The sequence below is a fragment of the Erythrolamprus reginae genome, chromosome 10 (assembly GCF_031021105.1).
Source record: "Erythrolamprus reginae isolate rEryReg1 chromosome 10, rEryReg1.hap1, whole genome shotgun sequence".
NCBI classification, from domain to species: Eukaryota; Metazoa; Chordata; class Lepidosauria; order Squamata; family Dipsadidae; genus Erythrolamprus; species Erythrolamprus reginae.
In genome coordinates, this window is record NC_091959.1 from 10560990 (window position 1) to 10575952 (window position 14963).

At 41.9% G+C, this 14963-nt stretch overlaps 1 protein-coding gene across 1 annotated transcript in view; it reads left to right on the forward strand.

Annotated features, from left to right (window-relative positions):
• Positions 1–6139: 6139 nt before the first annotated feature.
• The window catches only part of TRPM7 (transient receptor potential cation channel subfamily M member 7), a 100342-nt gene continuing 91518 nt past the window's right edge, over positions 6140–14963 (forward strand). Inside the window, exon 1 of the mRNA XM_070762361.1 lies at positions 6140–6225. Within this exon, the coding sequence (XP_070618462.1) occupies positions 6223–6225 (3 nt within the window). The 5' untranslated portion in view covers positions 6140–6222. The remainder of the gene's footprint in view (positions 6226–14963) is intronic.

The window sequence follows — 14963 nt, forward strand, 5'->3', positions numbered from 1 at the left end:
TTTTGTTTTATTTCCTGTCTGGTTTACACATCAAACATAGCCTTGTTTGGCATCAATATACAGTGATCCCCCGCTCGTTGCGAGGGTTCCGTTCCAGGAGCCCCCGCAATGAGCGGGTTTTCGCGAAGTAGCGATGCGGAAGTAAAAACACCGTCTGCGCATGTGCAGACGGTGTTTTTACTCCCACAGCGCTAGCGAGGAGCCGAAGATTGGGGGCGGGGCGGCTGTTTGCCGCCGGCATGGGGGGCTTCCTAGCAGCCCCCCAAACCCGGGTTGGGGGTCCGGGGGGCGCTGTCTCTCGGGGCTTTCGTGCTGAGTCCGGGAGCGAACTCGCTCCCCGACTCAGCTGGAAAGCGCCGAGAGACAGCGTGGACAGGCCCGTTCCTTGGCGCTGTCTCTCGGCGCTTTCCAGCTGAGTCGGGGAGCGAGTTCGCTCCGGGACTCAGCACGAAAGCCCCGAGAGACAGCGCCAAGGAACGGGCCTGTCCACGCTGTCTCTCGGCGCTTTCCAGCTGAGTCGGGGAGCGAGTTCGCTCCCGGACTCAGCTGGAAAGCGCCGAGAGACAGCGTGGACAGGCCCGTGTGGCGAGAATGAATGGCGTGGGCGGGCGAAGGGCGGGCGGCAGCGAGGAGTTTGCGTGGGCGGTGGGGAAACTCCTCGCTGACGCCAGCAAGAGGGGGAAGACTCAGGGAAGCCGCCCAGCAGCTGATCTACCGGTTGCCATCTACGCATGCGTGCCCACGGGCACGCATGCGTAGATGGTATTTTGACTTCCGGGTTGAAAAATAGCGAAGTACCCTGTTCGCAATGGTTGGGGACGCAATAAACGGGGGATCACTGTAGTTGATAATCATCCCCATTTGCTTTCCAGGGAAGAAGAAAAAAAGTTTATGCCTCAGATTTGAAAGATGTGTGTTTGAAGATGCTGATGGGAGCTTTGCCTATTTTATTTTATTTTTGGTCTGTTTGAATTCGCCTTTCAGGATTTGATTTTTAGTAATTAGTAATTTTAATCCATTGTACCTTTTTATCTTCTATACTGTACTGGAAGCTGCCTTGAATGTTCAGCATTCGTTGTTCCGTACGTTGTACGAAACATCCCTTCTCTTTATGGCCAAGCTGCCCCTTGTACCTGTAGCGTATTTACATTTCTTTGAAAGCCTCTTTGCCGGTTCCGTGGTAATTTTATTGCTACAAGAACAAGTTCAGGCTGGTTTGGTGAGCTATTAAGCCACAAGATAAGAGGGAGTCGGCCTTAAGGCACATTGGCTGAGACCCAAATGATCCTTTATTTATACAGTATTGTTTCTGCAGGAATAGTACCGTAATATATGCAACTCCATAGCTTTTGCGCTCCAACAGTCCTTGACTTATAACCATTCAATTATTGACCATCCGAAGATTCAGTAGCACTGAAAAAAGGGACTTATAACCATTTTCCCACACTTATGACCATTGCAGCATTCCCATGGTCATGTGATCAAAATCCAGATGCTTGGCAACTGGTTCATATTTATCACAGTTGCATTGTTCCAGGGTCGTGTGATCTCCTTTTGCGACCTTCTGAGAAGCAAAGTCGATGAGGAATTCAGATTTACTTTACAACTGTGTTATAACTGCTGCACGAATCCCAGCGACCAGTTGGGTCCCACAGAGTGGGTCTTCTCCGGGTCCCGTCAACTAAACAATGTCGTTTGGCGGGACCCAGGGGAAGAGCCTTCTCTGTGGCGGCCCCGGCCCTCTGGAACCAACTCCCCCCAGAGATTAGAATTGCCCCCACCCTCCTTGCCTTTCGTAAGCTACTTAAAACCCACCTCTGCCGTCAGGCATGGGGGAATTGAGATCCTCTTTCCTCCTAGGCCTTTACAATTCTATGCATGGTATGTCTGTATGTATGTTTGGTTTTTATATTAATGGGTTTTTAATCGTTTTTAGTATTGGATTACTATTGTACACTGTTTTATTGTTGCTGTTAGCCGCCCCAAGTCTCCGGAGAGGGGCGGCATACAAATCCAATTAATAATAATAATAATAATAATAATAATATTAACTCAACTGCAATGATCCACTTAACAGTAGAAAAGGTTGTGAAATGGAGCAAAACTCACTTAACAACTGTCATGTTTAGCAACAGGAATTTTGGCTCAATTATGGTCTGAAGTCAAGGACTACTTGTAGAGTTTTCAAATGCTCTGCTTCAAGGGATCCTTTTTCTATTAACTTTTCCTTATGAGAGACTTCCTTGCTGTTACTGCAGATATCTATGGCCTAGATTCTTTGCAATTTATTTATTTTTTAATGTAAATAAAAGTGCTTGTTCTACCATTCTGGATGATAGATTGGTTTACCTAGTCCAAACTGGGTGGGTGAATTGAACCTTTGGAAGAGGAATCCTGATGTTCACAAACACTTCCTCCTATCAACATCTATCACATCTGTTTTATTGATGTTGGAAATTCTGATGTTCTCATTTATCGTGATATTTGTGCCTCCAACCATATGGGGTGGCCTTATTGAGTAGAGTAGAGTAGAGTAGTATAACAGATGGAGGGACCTTGGAGGTCTTCTAGTCCAACCCCCTGCTGAGGCAGGAAACCCTACAACACAGATGGTTATCTAGCAGCAGATTAAAAACTTCCGGTATTGGACAATTTACAACTTCTGGAGGCAAGCTGTTCCACTGGTTAATTGTTCTAACAGTCATGAAATTTCTCCTTAGTTCTAGGTTGCCTCTCTCCTTGATTAATTTCCAACCATTGCCTCTTGTTCTACTCTCAGGTGCTCTGGAGAATAGCTTCCCTCCCTCTTATTTGTGACAACCCCAGATGTATTGAAACTCTGCTATCATGTCTTCCCTAGTCCTTCTTTTCATTAAACTACACATGCCCAGTTCCTGCAACCGTTCTTCATATGTTTTAGCCTCCAGTCCCCTAATCATCTTTGTTGCTCTTCTCTGCACTCTTTCTAGAGTCTCCACATCTTTTTTACATCGTGGCAACCAAAACTGAATGCAGTATTCCAAGTGTGGCCTTACCAAGACATTATAAAGTGGTATTAACACTTTACGTGATCTTGATTCTATCCCTCTCTTAATGTGGCCTAGAACTGTGTTGGCTTTTTTGGCAGCTGCTGCACACTGCTGGCTGATATTTAAATGGTTGTCCACTAGGATTCCAAGATCCCTCTCACAGTTACTACTATTGAGCTATGTACTTTACCTGTGTGTTTTGTTTTTCTTTCCTAAATATAGAACGTTACTAGCATGTTGGCCATCGAAAGCTATGCAATAATTCTGAAATCAGGAATATACAGTGATACCTCATCTTACAAACGCCTCGTGATACAAACTTTTCGAGATAGAAACCCAGGGTTTAAGATTTTTTTGCCTCTTCTTACAAACTATTTTCACCTTACAAACCCACCGCCGCCGCTGGGATGCCCCACCTCTGGACTTCCATTGCCAGCGAAGTGCCCGTTTTTGTGCTGCTGGGATTTCCCTGAGGCTCCCCTCCATGGGAAACCCCACCTCCAGACTTCCATGTTTTTGTGATGCTGCAGGAGAATCCCAGCAGGGGAATCTCAGCAGCGCAAAAACGGGCGCTTCGCTGGCAACGGAAGTCTGGAGGTGGGGTTTCCCATGGAGGGGACCCTCAGGAGAATCCCAGCAGCGCAAAAACGCACGCTTTGGCTGGCAAAAGGGGTGAATTTTGGGCTTGCACGCATTAATCGCTTTTCCATTGATTCCTATGGGAAACATTGTTTCATCTTACAAACTTTTCACCTTAAGAACCTCGTCCCGGAGCCAATTAAGTTTGTAAGACAAGGTATCACTATATTAATATTCTATTTAAACGCTGACGTGATTATTCGCAGATGCCTAACCTTTCTTCTTTTCTATTGTTAAAATGGCAGCAAATCCAACACCGGCAAAATTATCTCAATTTCCACATTTATAGGATCATTAGTTTACAAGATTAAGGATCAACTTGCACAGAAATCAGTAAGTCTGAAAACCAAACAAAATGATATGCAGATGACAGCATGCAAAAGACAACTTGCTCCTGTTCATATTATTATAACTACAAGTTGATTATAATATGGAGGATATAGTTTAGTATTATAACTGTTAACCTAGAGTACAGACAAAGATGACGTTAAGACAGTGGCCTTTTATGATAATTGTATTTACAAAAGTGATATGCCAATTTTACAGTAGTTATAACAGTTGAGAAGATAAGTAAAATGTTAAACTTAGCCTTATATCTTGAGGTCACACTGATGTTTCTTGCTATTTATATGAAGAGCAGAGGAAGAAAGATTACAAAAGAACTGTCTTTGTAAGGTGGTTTCATTCTTTCTGCCTTTAGGCAACACCTGTCATCCGTTTTACCTGTCTCACTTCAATATTCAGATATCTACTGCAGAATATACAACACAATAAATACATATTATTATAGAACAGACCTGAGCAAGGGGTGGCCCGCAAACACTCCAGCGCAGTGACTGTGGTGCACCGTGTTGCCGTAAAGCAAACAATTAGGGGTCTGCAGAGTGGGTCTGGGTGTTTAGGTCATGCCATGGTCTGGGTCTTTACAGTATTGTGTAGAACTGAGTTAATTATATTAGTCTGGCCCTCTAAAACCATCCCAATTTCTCATGTGGCCCCATGGCAAAATTAATTGCCCACCCCTGTTATAGAAGCCAAGTACAGGTCCTACAGAGAGGCTTCAAGCATTGAAAACACAGCTCTATTCCAATAACCCCCAAAGGTATATTGTCTTCATTATTTGGATTATAAGTATTAAGTAATGCCAAATGAAAATTAATCAGCAAGAGAGCTTGTGAAATGATAGCATCTTATTCCCTCCAGCCACTTTAGTTTGAATAAATGGTAACCTGTTTAGTATAAGAACAAGTATGGATGTGGATTGAAAGTGAATATATACATCGAGAGATCCATCTCATTCATGGATGGACAGACAGACAGACAAGAGATATGTTTATTATTTATTTATTTATTAATCAGATTTGTACATGTGTTTGTATGAAGCTGGATAGATGGACAGACATGTCTTCGGAGAGGGGCGGCATACAAATCTAAGTAATAAATAAATAAATAAATAAATAAATAAATATGTATGTGTGTCTGCATGTGTATTTTCATTCTAAACACGTGTGTCTTGAATAGGAGCGAAGGGCTGAGTGGATAAATACTGTGAGGATATTGTGTGTGTGTCAGACACTGGTTCTGGTTGTGTATGTCAGATACTCAAACCAGTGTCTGACACACACAAACACCTCTCCTGCACCCAGTGTATGTATCAGGCACTGGTTTGAGTGTTTGACCCACGGGGGCGCACACACACACACACACAACCAGTGTCTGACACACACAGGCACACGTCCCTCCTGCACCCACTGTGTATGTATGAGTTTGTGTCAGACACTCAAACCAGTGGCTGACACACAAACACAAACACGCCCCTCCTGCACCCACAGTGTATGTGTGTGTCAGACACTGGTTTGAGCGCCTGTGGGTGTGAAAAACGAGCCAGCCCCGCGGACGCGGGCGTGCGTATTCCCGGGCACGTGTGCGGGGCATACGCCCCGCGTGCGCGTGTCTGGGCTGTGTTTGTGTGCGGAGGGCGAGAAACACACAAATGCGTGTTGCCTCTCGCCCCCGCCTCGACCCTCCGCGTGTATAAAACAACGCAACACACACACACACCAACGCCGCTACACAACAGCCGCACAAACGCACACCTCAGCCGGGGCTCCCCTCAGCAGTGGAGGGCGGTCTGAGGGCGGCGCGAGCTGACGCGCCAGGCCGCGGCGCTGCTGCTGCCGCCGCCGCCTGCCGGCCCAGTCGCACAATTATGAGAAGGAGCCACCAGGCCGCTCCTGCCCTCGCCGCCGCTACCGCCGCTCTGGAGCCCCAGCCGGAGCCTGCCGTGAGCCGTGCCCGCTGCTTCGGCGGCCGCCCCCTCCGCAGCCTCCCGCCACGGCGGCGGCCATCTGGCGGGGAGACGCCGCCGCCGTCCCCGGCCGCCGACGCCGCCTCGCCCGGCCGCCTCGGCCTCGCGCCGCTGCCGGCCTCGGCGCCCATAGATGGAGACAGGCTCCGGAGACGCCGGAGTCCAACCCCGAGCCGCCCGGCGTGAGCAGAGCCAGAGCCGCCGGCCACCAGACAGCGCCGCCCCCGCCCGCCGCCCCTGAGGAGGATGGTGAGGCCTGGCCTGAGGCCTCCAGCCCGGCCTCGATCTGCGGTAGCAAGTGGGCGCGGGTGGGGTGGAACTGAGGAGACTCGTGTTTGGGGGGTGGGGGTGGGGAACGTGGGAAGGGCGCCTCGCGTGCACGCCACCGTCGTTGCCCAGCTTGCCTCCCTCCCTCCCCTCCCTTTGAACTCCCTGCCCCGTGGATTGGGTGCCACATGGGAATTGTAGTCCAATACCTCCAGAAAGGGGGAGATTGCAATAGCTGAGGGATTGCGATGCATTGGGCTCTCTTAATCGCGCCTCTAATTAGATATACTGTATATAGATATAGATACATACATACATAAAGACAATTATATACTGTACAGTATATATATATAATGTCACATGTTTTTGCTGAATTTTAAAATTAAGGGAGACTAGGATAGATCTATTTCGGCTTTGTTCTGACCTCATCAGGTAGCCATACACTCACTGGGATTTGAACTTGCAGCCTTTGCCTTGTAAAATGCATATATATATACAGTACAGTATATATATACACACACACACACACACATACATATATATACATATACACACACATGCGCACATATATCTGTAATTGTCTTTATGTATGTTTCTATGTATGTATGTATAAAGAATTATCCTAAAAATGCGAGTTCCAGGTATATTTCTAAATAAAGAGGCAACAGCCATCGTGATTTCCCGAACATTTAAAATTTATTTAAAACTACTAAAATTACTTAGCTTTCGTTAGTCCTCTACTAACTTTGTCAGAGTATTAAAATCCCCATTGAAGACAGTTGATCTTATATAATGTTGCTCAATTTTAATACTCTGATGAAATTAGTAGAGGACTAAGGAAAGCTAAGTAATTTTAGTAGTTTTAAATAAATTTTAAATGTTCCATTGACTGTTGCCTCTTTATATACATACATACATACATACATACATACATACATACATACATACATACATAAATTTTCGGACATTTGTAAGTCTAGGCATATTCGGGTCTTTTCCTATCCAAGGTTGATAGACTCCTGGTGACATTTCGACGAGGTCCCACTTGTCATTTTCAGGCTGTTGTCTTCGGCTTTGTGCTCTGGTGAATATATTCTGTATATATATATATACACACACATATATATATACACACACATATATAAAATGCACCAATAAATAACAAATCTATTAAGGTTGCTCCTTTACATTGGAAATATAGCTAGGGAAGAGCCGAGGAGAACTGGTCAGCAGCCCCCCTTTTCCAAGTCATAAAATCTCCCCTTCCCTTTTTTAACTGGCTACCTGCTTAAATTGGGCTTGGCAGGCTGTGCCAACCTTAAAAATAGGGTTACCAGCATAAAATAGGGTTTAATTTGATGTGTGACCGTGCTCCCAGGGAATAGTCCTGGATACCACCTGGTACTCTAGAAAGAAACAAGATTGCTAAAGGCAATAAATTGGGAACTCCTCCTCTTTTCTGAACCATTACTTCTCCATAACCTATGTTGAGGATTTGCAAATAGGATGCATTGTAAAAATGCATTAGAAATTATAATTTTAATTTGTAATATATATCACGAATGTGCAGCGGAACTAACTGATGGGGAGCTTCTAGGCAAATTCGATAGACCTAATCTAAGCATAAGACCTGAGTATGTGTAATGGTCTGATGTAATCCAGGTTTTTCTGATGTCAACAGTTCAGAAACTCTGTATAATTTTTTTATAAGCAGAACATTTCCAATGCAAAACACAACTTCCTTAATCTAATCCTGCCCCTTCTGTCATCTGAGCCCTGGGCTACACTAAGTTTTATTTTATGATAAGGACTTCATGGAATGCCACTTAAGATAAACTTAAAAGTGTCTTCCTCTTTCTGTTAGGCAGGTTTGGTAGTACTGTAGTTTGACTTTATTGAGATAGATTTCTGTTGAAACGAAGGAAGTTTTGGGTGTCCAGCAGAAACCTTTTTATGGGAGTTGAGTTTCAGCATGTGTTCAGAGCATTGGTTGGGATCACATAATATGCTCACTGAAAGTTTGCTTATCTTGTTAATTGTGGAATAACGTACAGTAGGCTGGATTCACATGCTCTTAAGTTCAAATGGAACTGTTTGTATTACACTTTGGGGTAAAACACTTATCCGCCTTTTAGACTTAATTCCCCCACTCCATCTGACTATATAGTGGGTCTGTTTAAAGAAATTACAGGATGCCTTGAAGTCTTTTCCCTTTGGGCTAGTAGGTAGAATTCTCTCACTTAGTTCTTTGCATGTGGGCAATAATTTATGGTGCCTAGGAAATTAGAAAAAAGAGCGTAGGTAATCATCCTTTTAACCCTCATAAATAAAAGTTAATAATCGTGCTTTTTCTGCCATGAGAGGGGAGTAAAGAATCACAGGCTATATCCCAGAAAAGATGCTAAATAAGTTTTCTCCTACCAAGTTCTTGAGTATCTGTCCAGCTTTGGAGTGTCATATTGGAAAGCTTGAGTTTCATCAGGTGACAGGTGACCTGCTCCATGTTCTCTTCTAAGATTAACTTTGAAGAGGCAGAATAGGCTGGTTTGATTGTAGGCTTAGCTAGCTGACCTGCCCTTTCAAATGTGCTCAAGCTAAGGTCATTTTCTAGCTGACACTGCTTTCAAAACTGTCTCGCTTTCAGCTTCCTGCTTAAGGGAGATTCAAAGGCATGGCTTTGTCTGTTAGTGGGATGTGATTGGTCGAATTCGTTTGCTGGATGTATTTTTCAACTATTTGTTATAGCTGCCAACACTCACATCTTAAGCCACTTTAATAGCTCCAACTTCTCATAAGCAGACCTTCCCACATTAAGTAAATAATTTATCGTAAGGGATAGGAAAGATTATTTGAAGTAACCGTTAACCTTGTCTCTGTGTATTCTTTTGACTTTATAGTGGAGAGATTCATTAAAAAAAAGACAACTTAGTGTATTTCTGGCAGTATTATCCCTACAGAATACCTTGAATGTTTTGTTCGGAAGAATTGAAAGACAATCAGATTTAATTACTGTATGCCTATACCAGTTCCAAAACAATTAGCTAGTATGGATTATAGGAATCATTACAGCCTCCCTGTTTTAACAGCAAATACACAATTCTAGAACTTGCCTAAAAAAACCCACATTTTTGGCAGATCTGTAGCATTGCCCAATTTTGCATTCCAAATGTCATTTTAGGCTTCTGTAGAAAAGGGCAATTGTAAAACTTAGAGAGCTTGTAGCATCCCAATAAATCCTCAAATTCTCCCTCAAATCTATCAAAAAGAGGTGCTGTAGAGAATATATATATATATATATATACCAGCTGTACTCATACGTCATGCAGTTTGAACTATAGCACAAAAGTAGAGAAACATTTATTTCAGTTCTGGCAGTCCCACAGTCCTTTAAAAGAGGTACACAACATTTCATTTTGAAAGCTCTTAAGAAATTATATTCTTAAAATATGTGAAAATTCCACATGTCATTTAGACTTCGGTGCCATGCTACAAATCAAAACGAGGTTTCGTTTTATTTACGTTAATATATTGGTGAAGTTAACTGTTGCGATTGGTAAACTCTGGTTTGAGGCAGATGATGCAAAACCAACCAGGAGTGGTTTTTCCGTAAATCCTTGTTACGCAACCCCTGGTTTGAAAAAAATGGGACAAAATAGGCAAGTGGAAATATAAACAGGTAGCTTACTGTCTATTGTGATCTGAACAAATTCTACTGGCACACCATTATTCTTTTTCCCTGGAGGTTTTTAAAATAAACATGCTTAATAACAGACTATGTTGACCGTAGATATGAAACTTTATATTTCGAGGGACAACAAATGTGCTTAAGCCGAGCTTAATGATAATTTTGGAAATAATCACTTTTGGCTAACTATAGATTTCTTTATATCTGTCAGTGCCATGTTTTCCAGAGTTAGAAAGAGGGGAAGATTGTGTTCTCTTGACCAAAACCCAAAAGTGATTTGCTGCCCTCATTCTTCAGTTTCTTTTTACTTTCCTGTTTATCCTACATCCTGATGTTCCCTAGAGATTTCTCCTGCAAGTGTTAATTAGAGTTAGATCTTGAATTAAAGCATGAGGAGGCAAGTGCTGTCACTTTGAGATATGTGAACAAATCCTCCCGCTATTATCCTTCTTAATTCAAATCGTTCATGAAGTCCATTTGCTTCCCTGATGTTAAGATGGGTTTATGAATATGTTTATAACACAATTCTGTGTTATAAAACCTACCTTTGAGCTATATAAATATCCTGTGTCTTTTTTCCTAAATGTGTTTTTATTGATTTTTCACATTTTACATATCACAATATTTCTTTTGTGCAGATCTACAGCCTTTTGTATACACTATTGTTATATCTATACAATTTATACATCATTTTACAGTATTTTCTAATTCTATATCTTTGTCCCACATTTTCTCTTTGATTTTTTATTGTTAGTTCATTTCTACCACTTTCCCCATACATTTGGTAATTGTCTGAGTCCTTTTGTCCTCTAAGTTGTATGGTTATTTATTTATTTATTTATTTATTCATTCATTCATTCATTCATTCATTCATTCATTCATTCATTCATTCATTCATTTATTGGATTTATATGCCGCCCCTCTCCAAAAACTCAGGGCGGCTAACAGCAATCATAAGCAGTGTACAATAATAACCCAATACTAAAAGTGAATTAAAAACCCCTTAATATAAACAACCAAACATACATACAAACATACCATGCATACAATTATAAAGGCCTGGGGGGGAAAGGAATCTTAGTTCCCCCATGCCTGGCGGCAGAGGTGGGTTTTAAGTAGCTTAGGAAAGGCAAGGAGGGTGGGGGCAATTCTAATCTCTGGGGGGAGTTGGTTCCAGAGGGCCGGGGACGCCACAGAGAAGGCTCTTCCCCTGGGTCCCGCCGAGCGGCATTGTTTAGTTGACAGGACCCGGAGAAGACCCACTCTGTGGGACTTAACTGGTCGCTGGGATTCGTGCCGCAGAAGGCGGTCCCTGAGATAATCTGGTCCGGTGCCATGAAGGGCTTTATAGGTTATAACCTAACTTTGAATTGTGCCCGGAAACTGATCGGCAACCAATGCAGACTGCGGAGTGTTGGTGTAACATGGGCATATTTGGGAAAGCCCATGATTGCTCTCGCAGCTGCGTTCTGGTTATTTCTGTGCAATCCATTTCTGTGCAATCGCAAATCTTCCTGATAATCAAATTTTCAGTGGGTGTAATAGGGTTCCTCCAGGATATATTAGGGTTACTTCGTGTCTTTACGCTGCAGTTTAAAACATTGGCAATATACTATGCCATTTTTATCTAGTCATTTTTTATTGGTACTTCATCATTAAGTTTCTCATATTGAAAAAAATACGCTTAGAACTAAGGTCTGGGGAGTAAGAAAGATTCGGACAATAGGGTTGTGTTAAGCTGAACACTTCCATTGTTATCTTGAATAATGAAAGTTGTAAAAGAGAAGCATGGAAATCTGGTAAAGAAAAACCGTAGGTTGCCAATCAAGTACAATCACATATATTAATAAGTTCCATCCTTATTACATCACTGCAGCTGTGCCAGGAATGAAACTCCATCTGTAGAACTATGACTAATGCATCAGTTGCGTAGATGATCAGAGCAACATCAAAGTCGCTTTAGAAATATCAAGCAGCAAATCTTTTTTTCCATTGTTTTTTATAACTGCTCTTTTGTGTAGAATAGTTGCTGTTGGGCTTCAAATAGCCAATTGCTTTATCTTCAGTACTTCACAGCTTACATTGTGGCAGTTCATTAAATGTTCTCTTTTGTTTGGCAGTGAGGTGCCACTTATTTATGTGTAGGAAAAAGTAATTACAATGTGTGTAGATTTTTAAAGCAACCATCCATAGAAACATAGAAGACTGACGGCAGAAAAAGACCTCATGGTCCATCTAGTCTGCCCTTATACTATTTCCTGTATTTCATCTTAGGATGGATATATGTTTATCCCAGGCATGTTTAAATTCAGTTACTGTGGATTTATCTACCACGTCTGCTGGAAGTTTGTTCCAAGGATCTACTACTCTTTCAGTAAAATAATATTTTCTCATGTTGCTTTTGATCTTTCCCCCAACTAACTTCAGATTGTGTCCCCTTGTTCTTGTGTTCACTTTCCTATTAAAAACACTTCCCAACAAAGATACAATCTGAAGGGTAACATTATTACACTTCCTATGATTGATAATGGTTTCTAAATGTTTCTATTAAAATATGTCAATAGATTTTTGCCTTAAATCTACTGCAACATGACTTAACAGTAACCCCCCCCCCCCTTTGGGACTATATAACATTATTATTTTGTATAGGCCTCAGAGTAGGCTATTTAATATTTCTAAACAATGTAAAGTGTGCCTTCCTTTGAGTGGTTATGAGTGTTTAATTGGATTTACTTTAAGTGAGAATTGAAGTCACATTGTAAATGTTGTGAATGCCCCAGCACTGGACGTTTTTAAGGAGATGTTGGATAACCATCTGTCTGAAGTAGTGTAGGGTTTCCTGCCTAAGCAGGGGGATTGGACTAGAAGACCTCCAAGATCCCTTCCAACTCTGTTGTTGTTGTTCTTATTATTATTATTTTGCAGTTAGTTTACAAAGTTATTTTTGACAAGCCAAACGGAAGTGAGTTGTTTCACTGTATCTTTAATGCTATTCTATTAGCTGCCATGAATATTTCGATTCAGCAGTATACATATTCAATACATACATAATACAGTTAGTTATAAGACACCAAATAAAAAGTGGGTGTCTCTGTGACCTAATCAAATAGATCCAAGCAGAGTAAGAACTTTGCAGTAGAGAATTTTATATATAGCCCTTGTTCTGCCTCTTTCATTTGTTATTTATCTACCTGAATCCCAAGGGATTGGGCGGGCTGGTGTTTCTGTCCTTGTTCTAAGGCGAACACTGCGAGACTTAAGCTGCCTTCCTTCTATAAATACTGGTGGCTGGGTGTGAGAATAAGCACACCCAGCCACCAGTATTTATAGAAGGAAGGCAGCTTAGGTCTCGCAGTGTTCGCCTTAGAACAAGGACAGAAACACCAGCCTGAAGATGATGAGTGGGACCTCATCGAAACGTTGCCAGAAATTTCCAAATCCTACACGGGAAGAAACCCGAATATACCAAGACCGTCGTACCTGTACCCGTGAAAATCTACGAAAACAAATATATATATATATATATATATATATATATATATATATATATATATATATATATATGTCACATGTTTTTTTGCTGAATTTGAAAATTAAGGGAGACTAGGATAGATCTATATATACGTACGTACGTACGTACGTACGTACGTACGTATGTATGCATATATGTAGATTGTTCTGAGTTCGGGTTTTACCTTGTGTAATATTTTTAGTGTCTATGCGATGTTTTGTTGAAATCACATTCACCATCATCAGGCTTTAGTTGTTAGCTTCGTGCTGCTTTGAATGTAGAAACAAACTATATTCAAATCAGCACGAAGCGAACAACTTCAGCCTGATGATGGTGAATGTGATATCACCGAAACGTCGCATGGACATTCAAAATATTACACAGGGTAAAACCCGAACTCAGAACAATCTACATACATATACCCGTGAAAATCTATGAACACACACACACACACACACATATCCCCCCAAATCAAACAAGTCTGAATATGTTGTACTTTTCTAATTTCTAATTAATTTGGCTGTTGAGTAAGAACTTCATTTTTCCTTCATAATAATCTTTTAAATCTATTAGTCAGACACAAAGATTTAATAATGAAAGCTGGCGGTGAAATTGGGTTTTGCATATTTCCCGGAATCAACTATTGTCTTTCAGATCAAATATCCTCGTTGAACAACTCCTTTTGCCAAGGGAGTTGAGCAAAGAGGAGCATTTGATCGAAAGTGTAAAAAGCACACTTCAAGCAGTACATTTTAAAGAATTTTCAGACTAGCTAGCAGTCTCTGGTACGTAGTATTAAGAAAAGAAGCTCTTTGCATATCTATTCTACAGAGCAAAAGTTTGTAAGAAACCATCATATTCCAATTTATGATCTCCTTTACAGGCAGTCTTTGACTTAGGACCACAATTACACCCAACATTTCTGTAGCTCAGTGAAACGGCTGTTGTGAGTTGTGACCCAATTTTACAACCTTTCCTGCACACAAACATACCATGCATAAATTGTATAGGCCTAGGGGGAAAAGGGTAGTTCAGTTCCCCCAAGCCTGACGACAGAGGTGGGTTTTAAGGGACTTATGAAAGGCAAGGAGGGTGGGGGCAATTCTGATCTCCGGGGGGAGCTGGTTCCAGAGGGTCGGGGCCGCCACGGAGAAGGCTCTTCCCCTGGGTCCCGCCAGACGACATTGTTTAGTTGACGGGACCCGAAGAAGACCGACTCTGTGGGACCTAACCGGTCACTGGGATTCGTGCGGCAGAAGACGGACCCGGATGTATTCTGAATATACGTTGTATCCCTTTTAATTTTTGTTGGATTGGATTTCTTGATCTCTTCAAGGCACAATACATTTTTGTTAGGATAGATGCAAATTCTGGAAGCATTTATGGGGCAAACCAGCTAAGGGGAATTCTGGATATATCAAATTTCAGTGAGTCTTTGTTTTGCCATTTCGATATGATGAATCATGCGTCTTTTGGAATAATGCTGGAGATTAGAATTAAGAACACATTTTAGTTATTCCAACA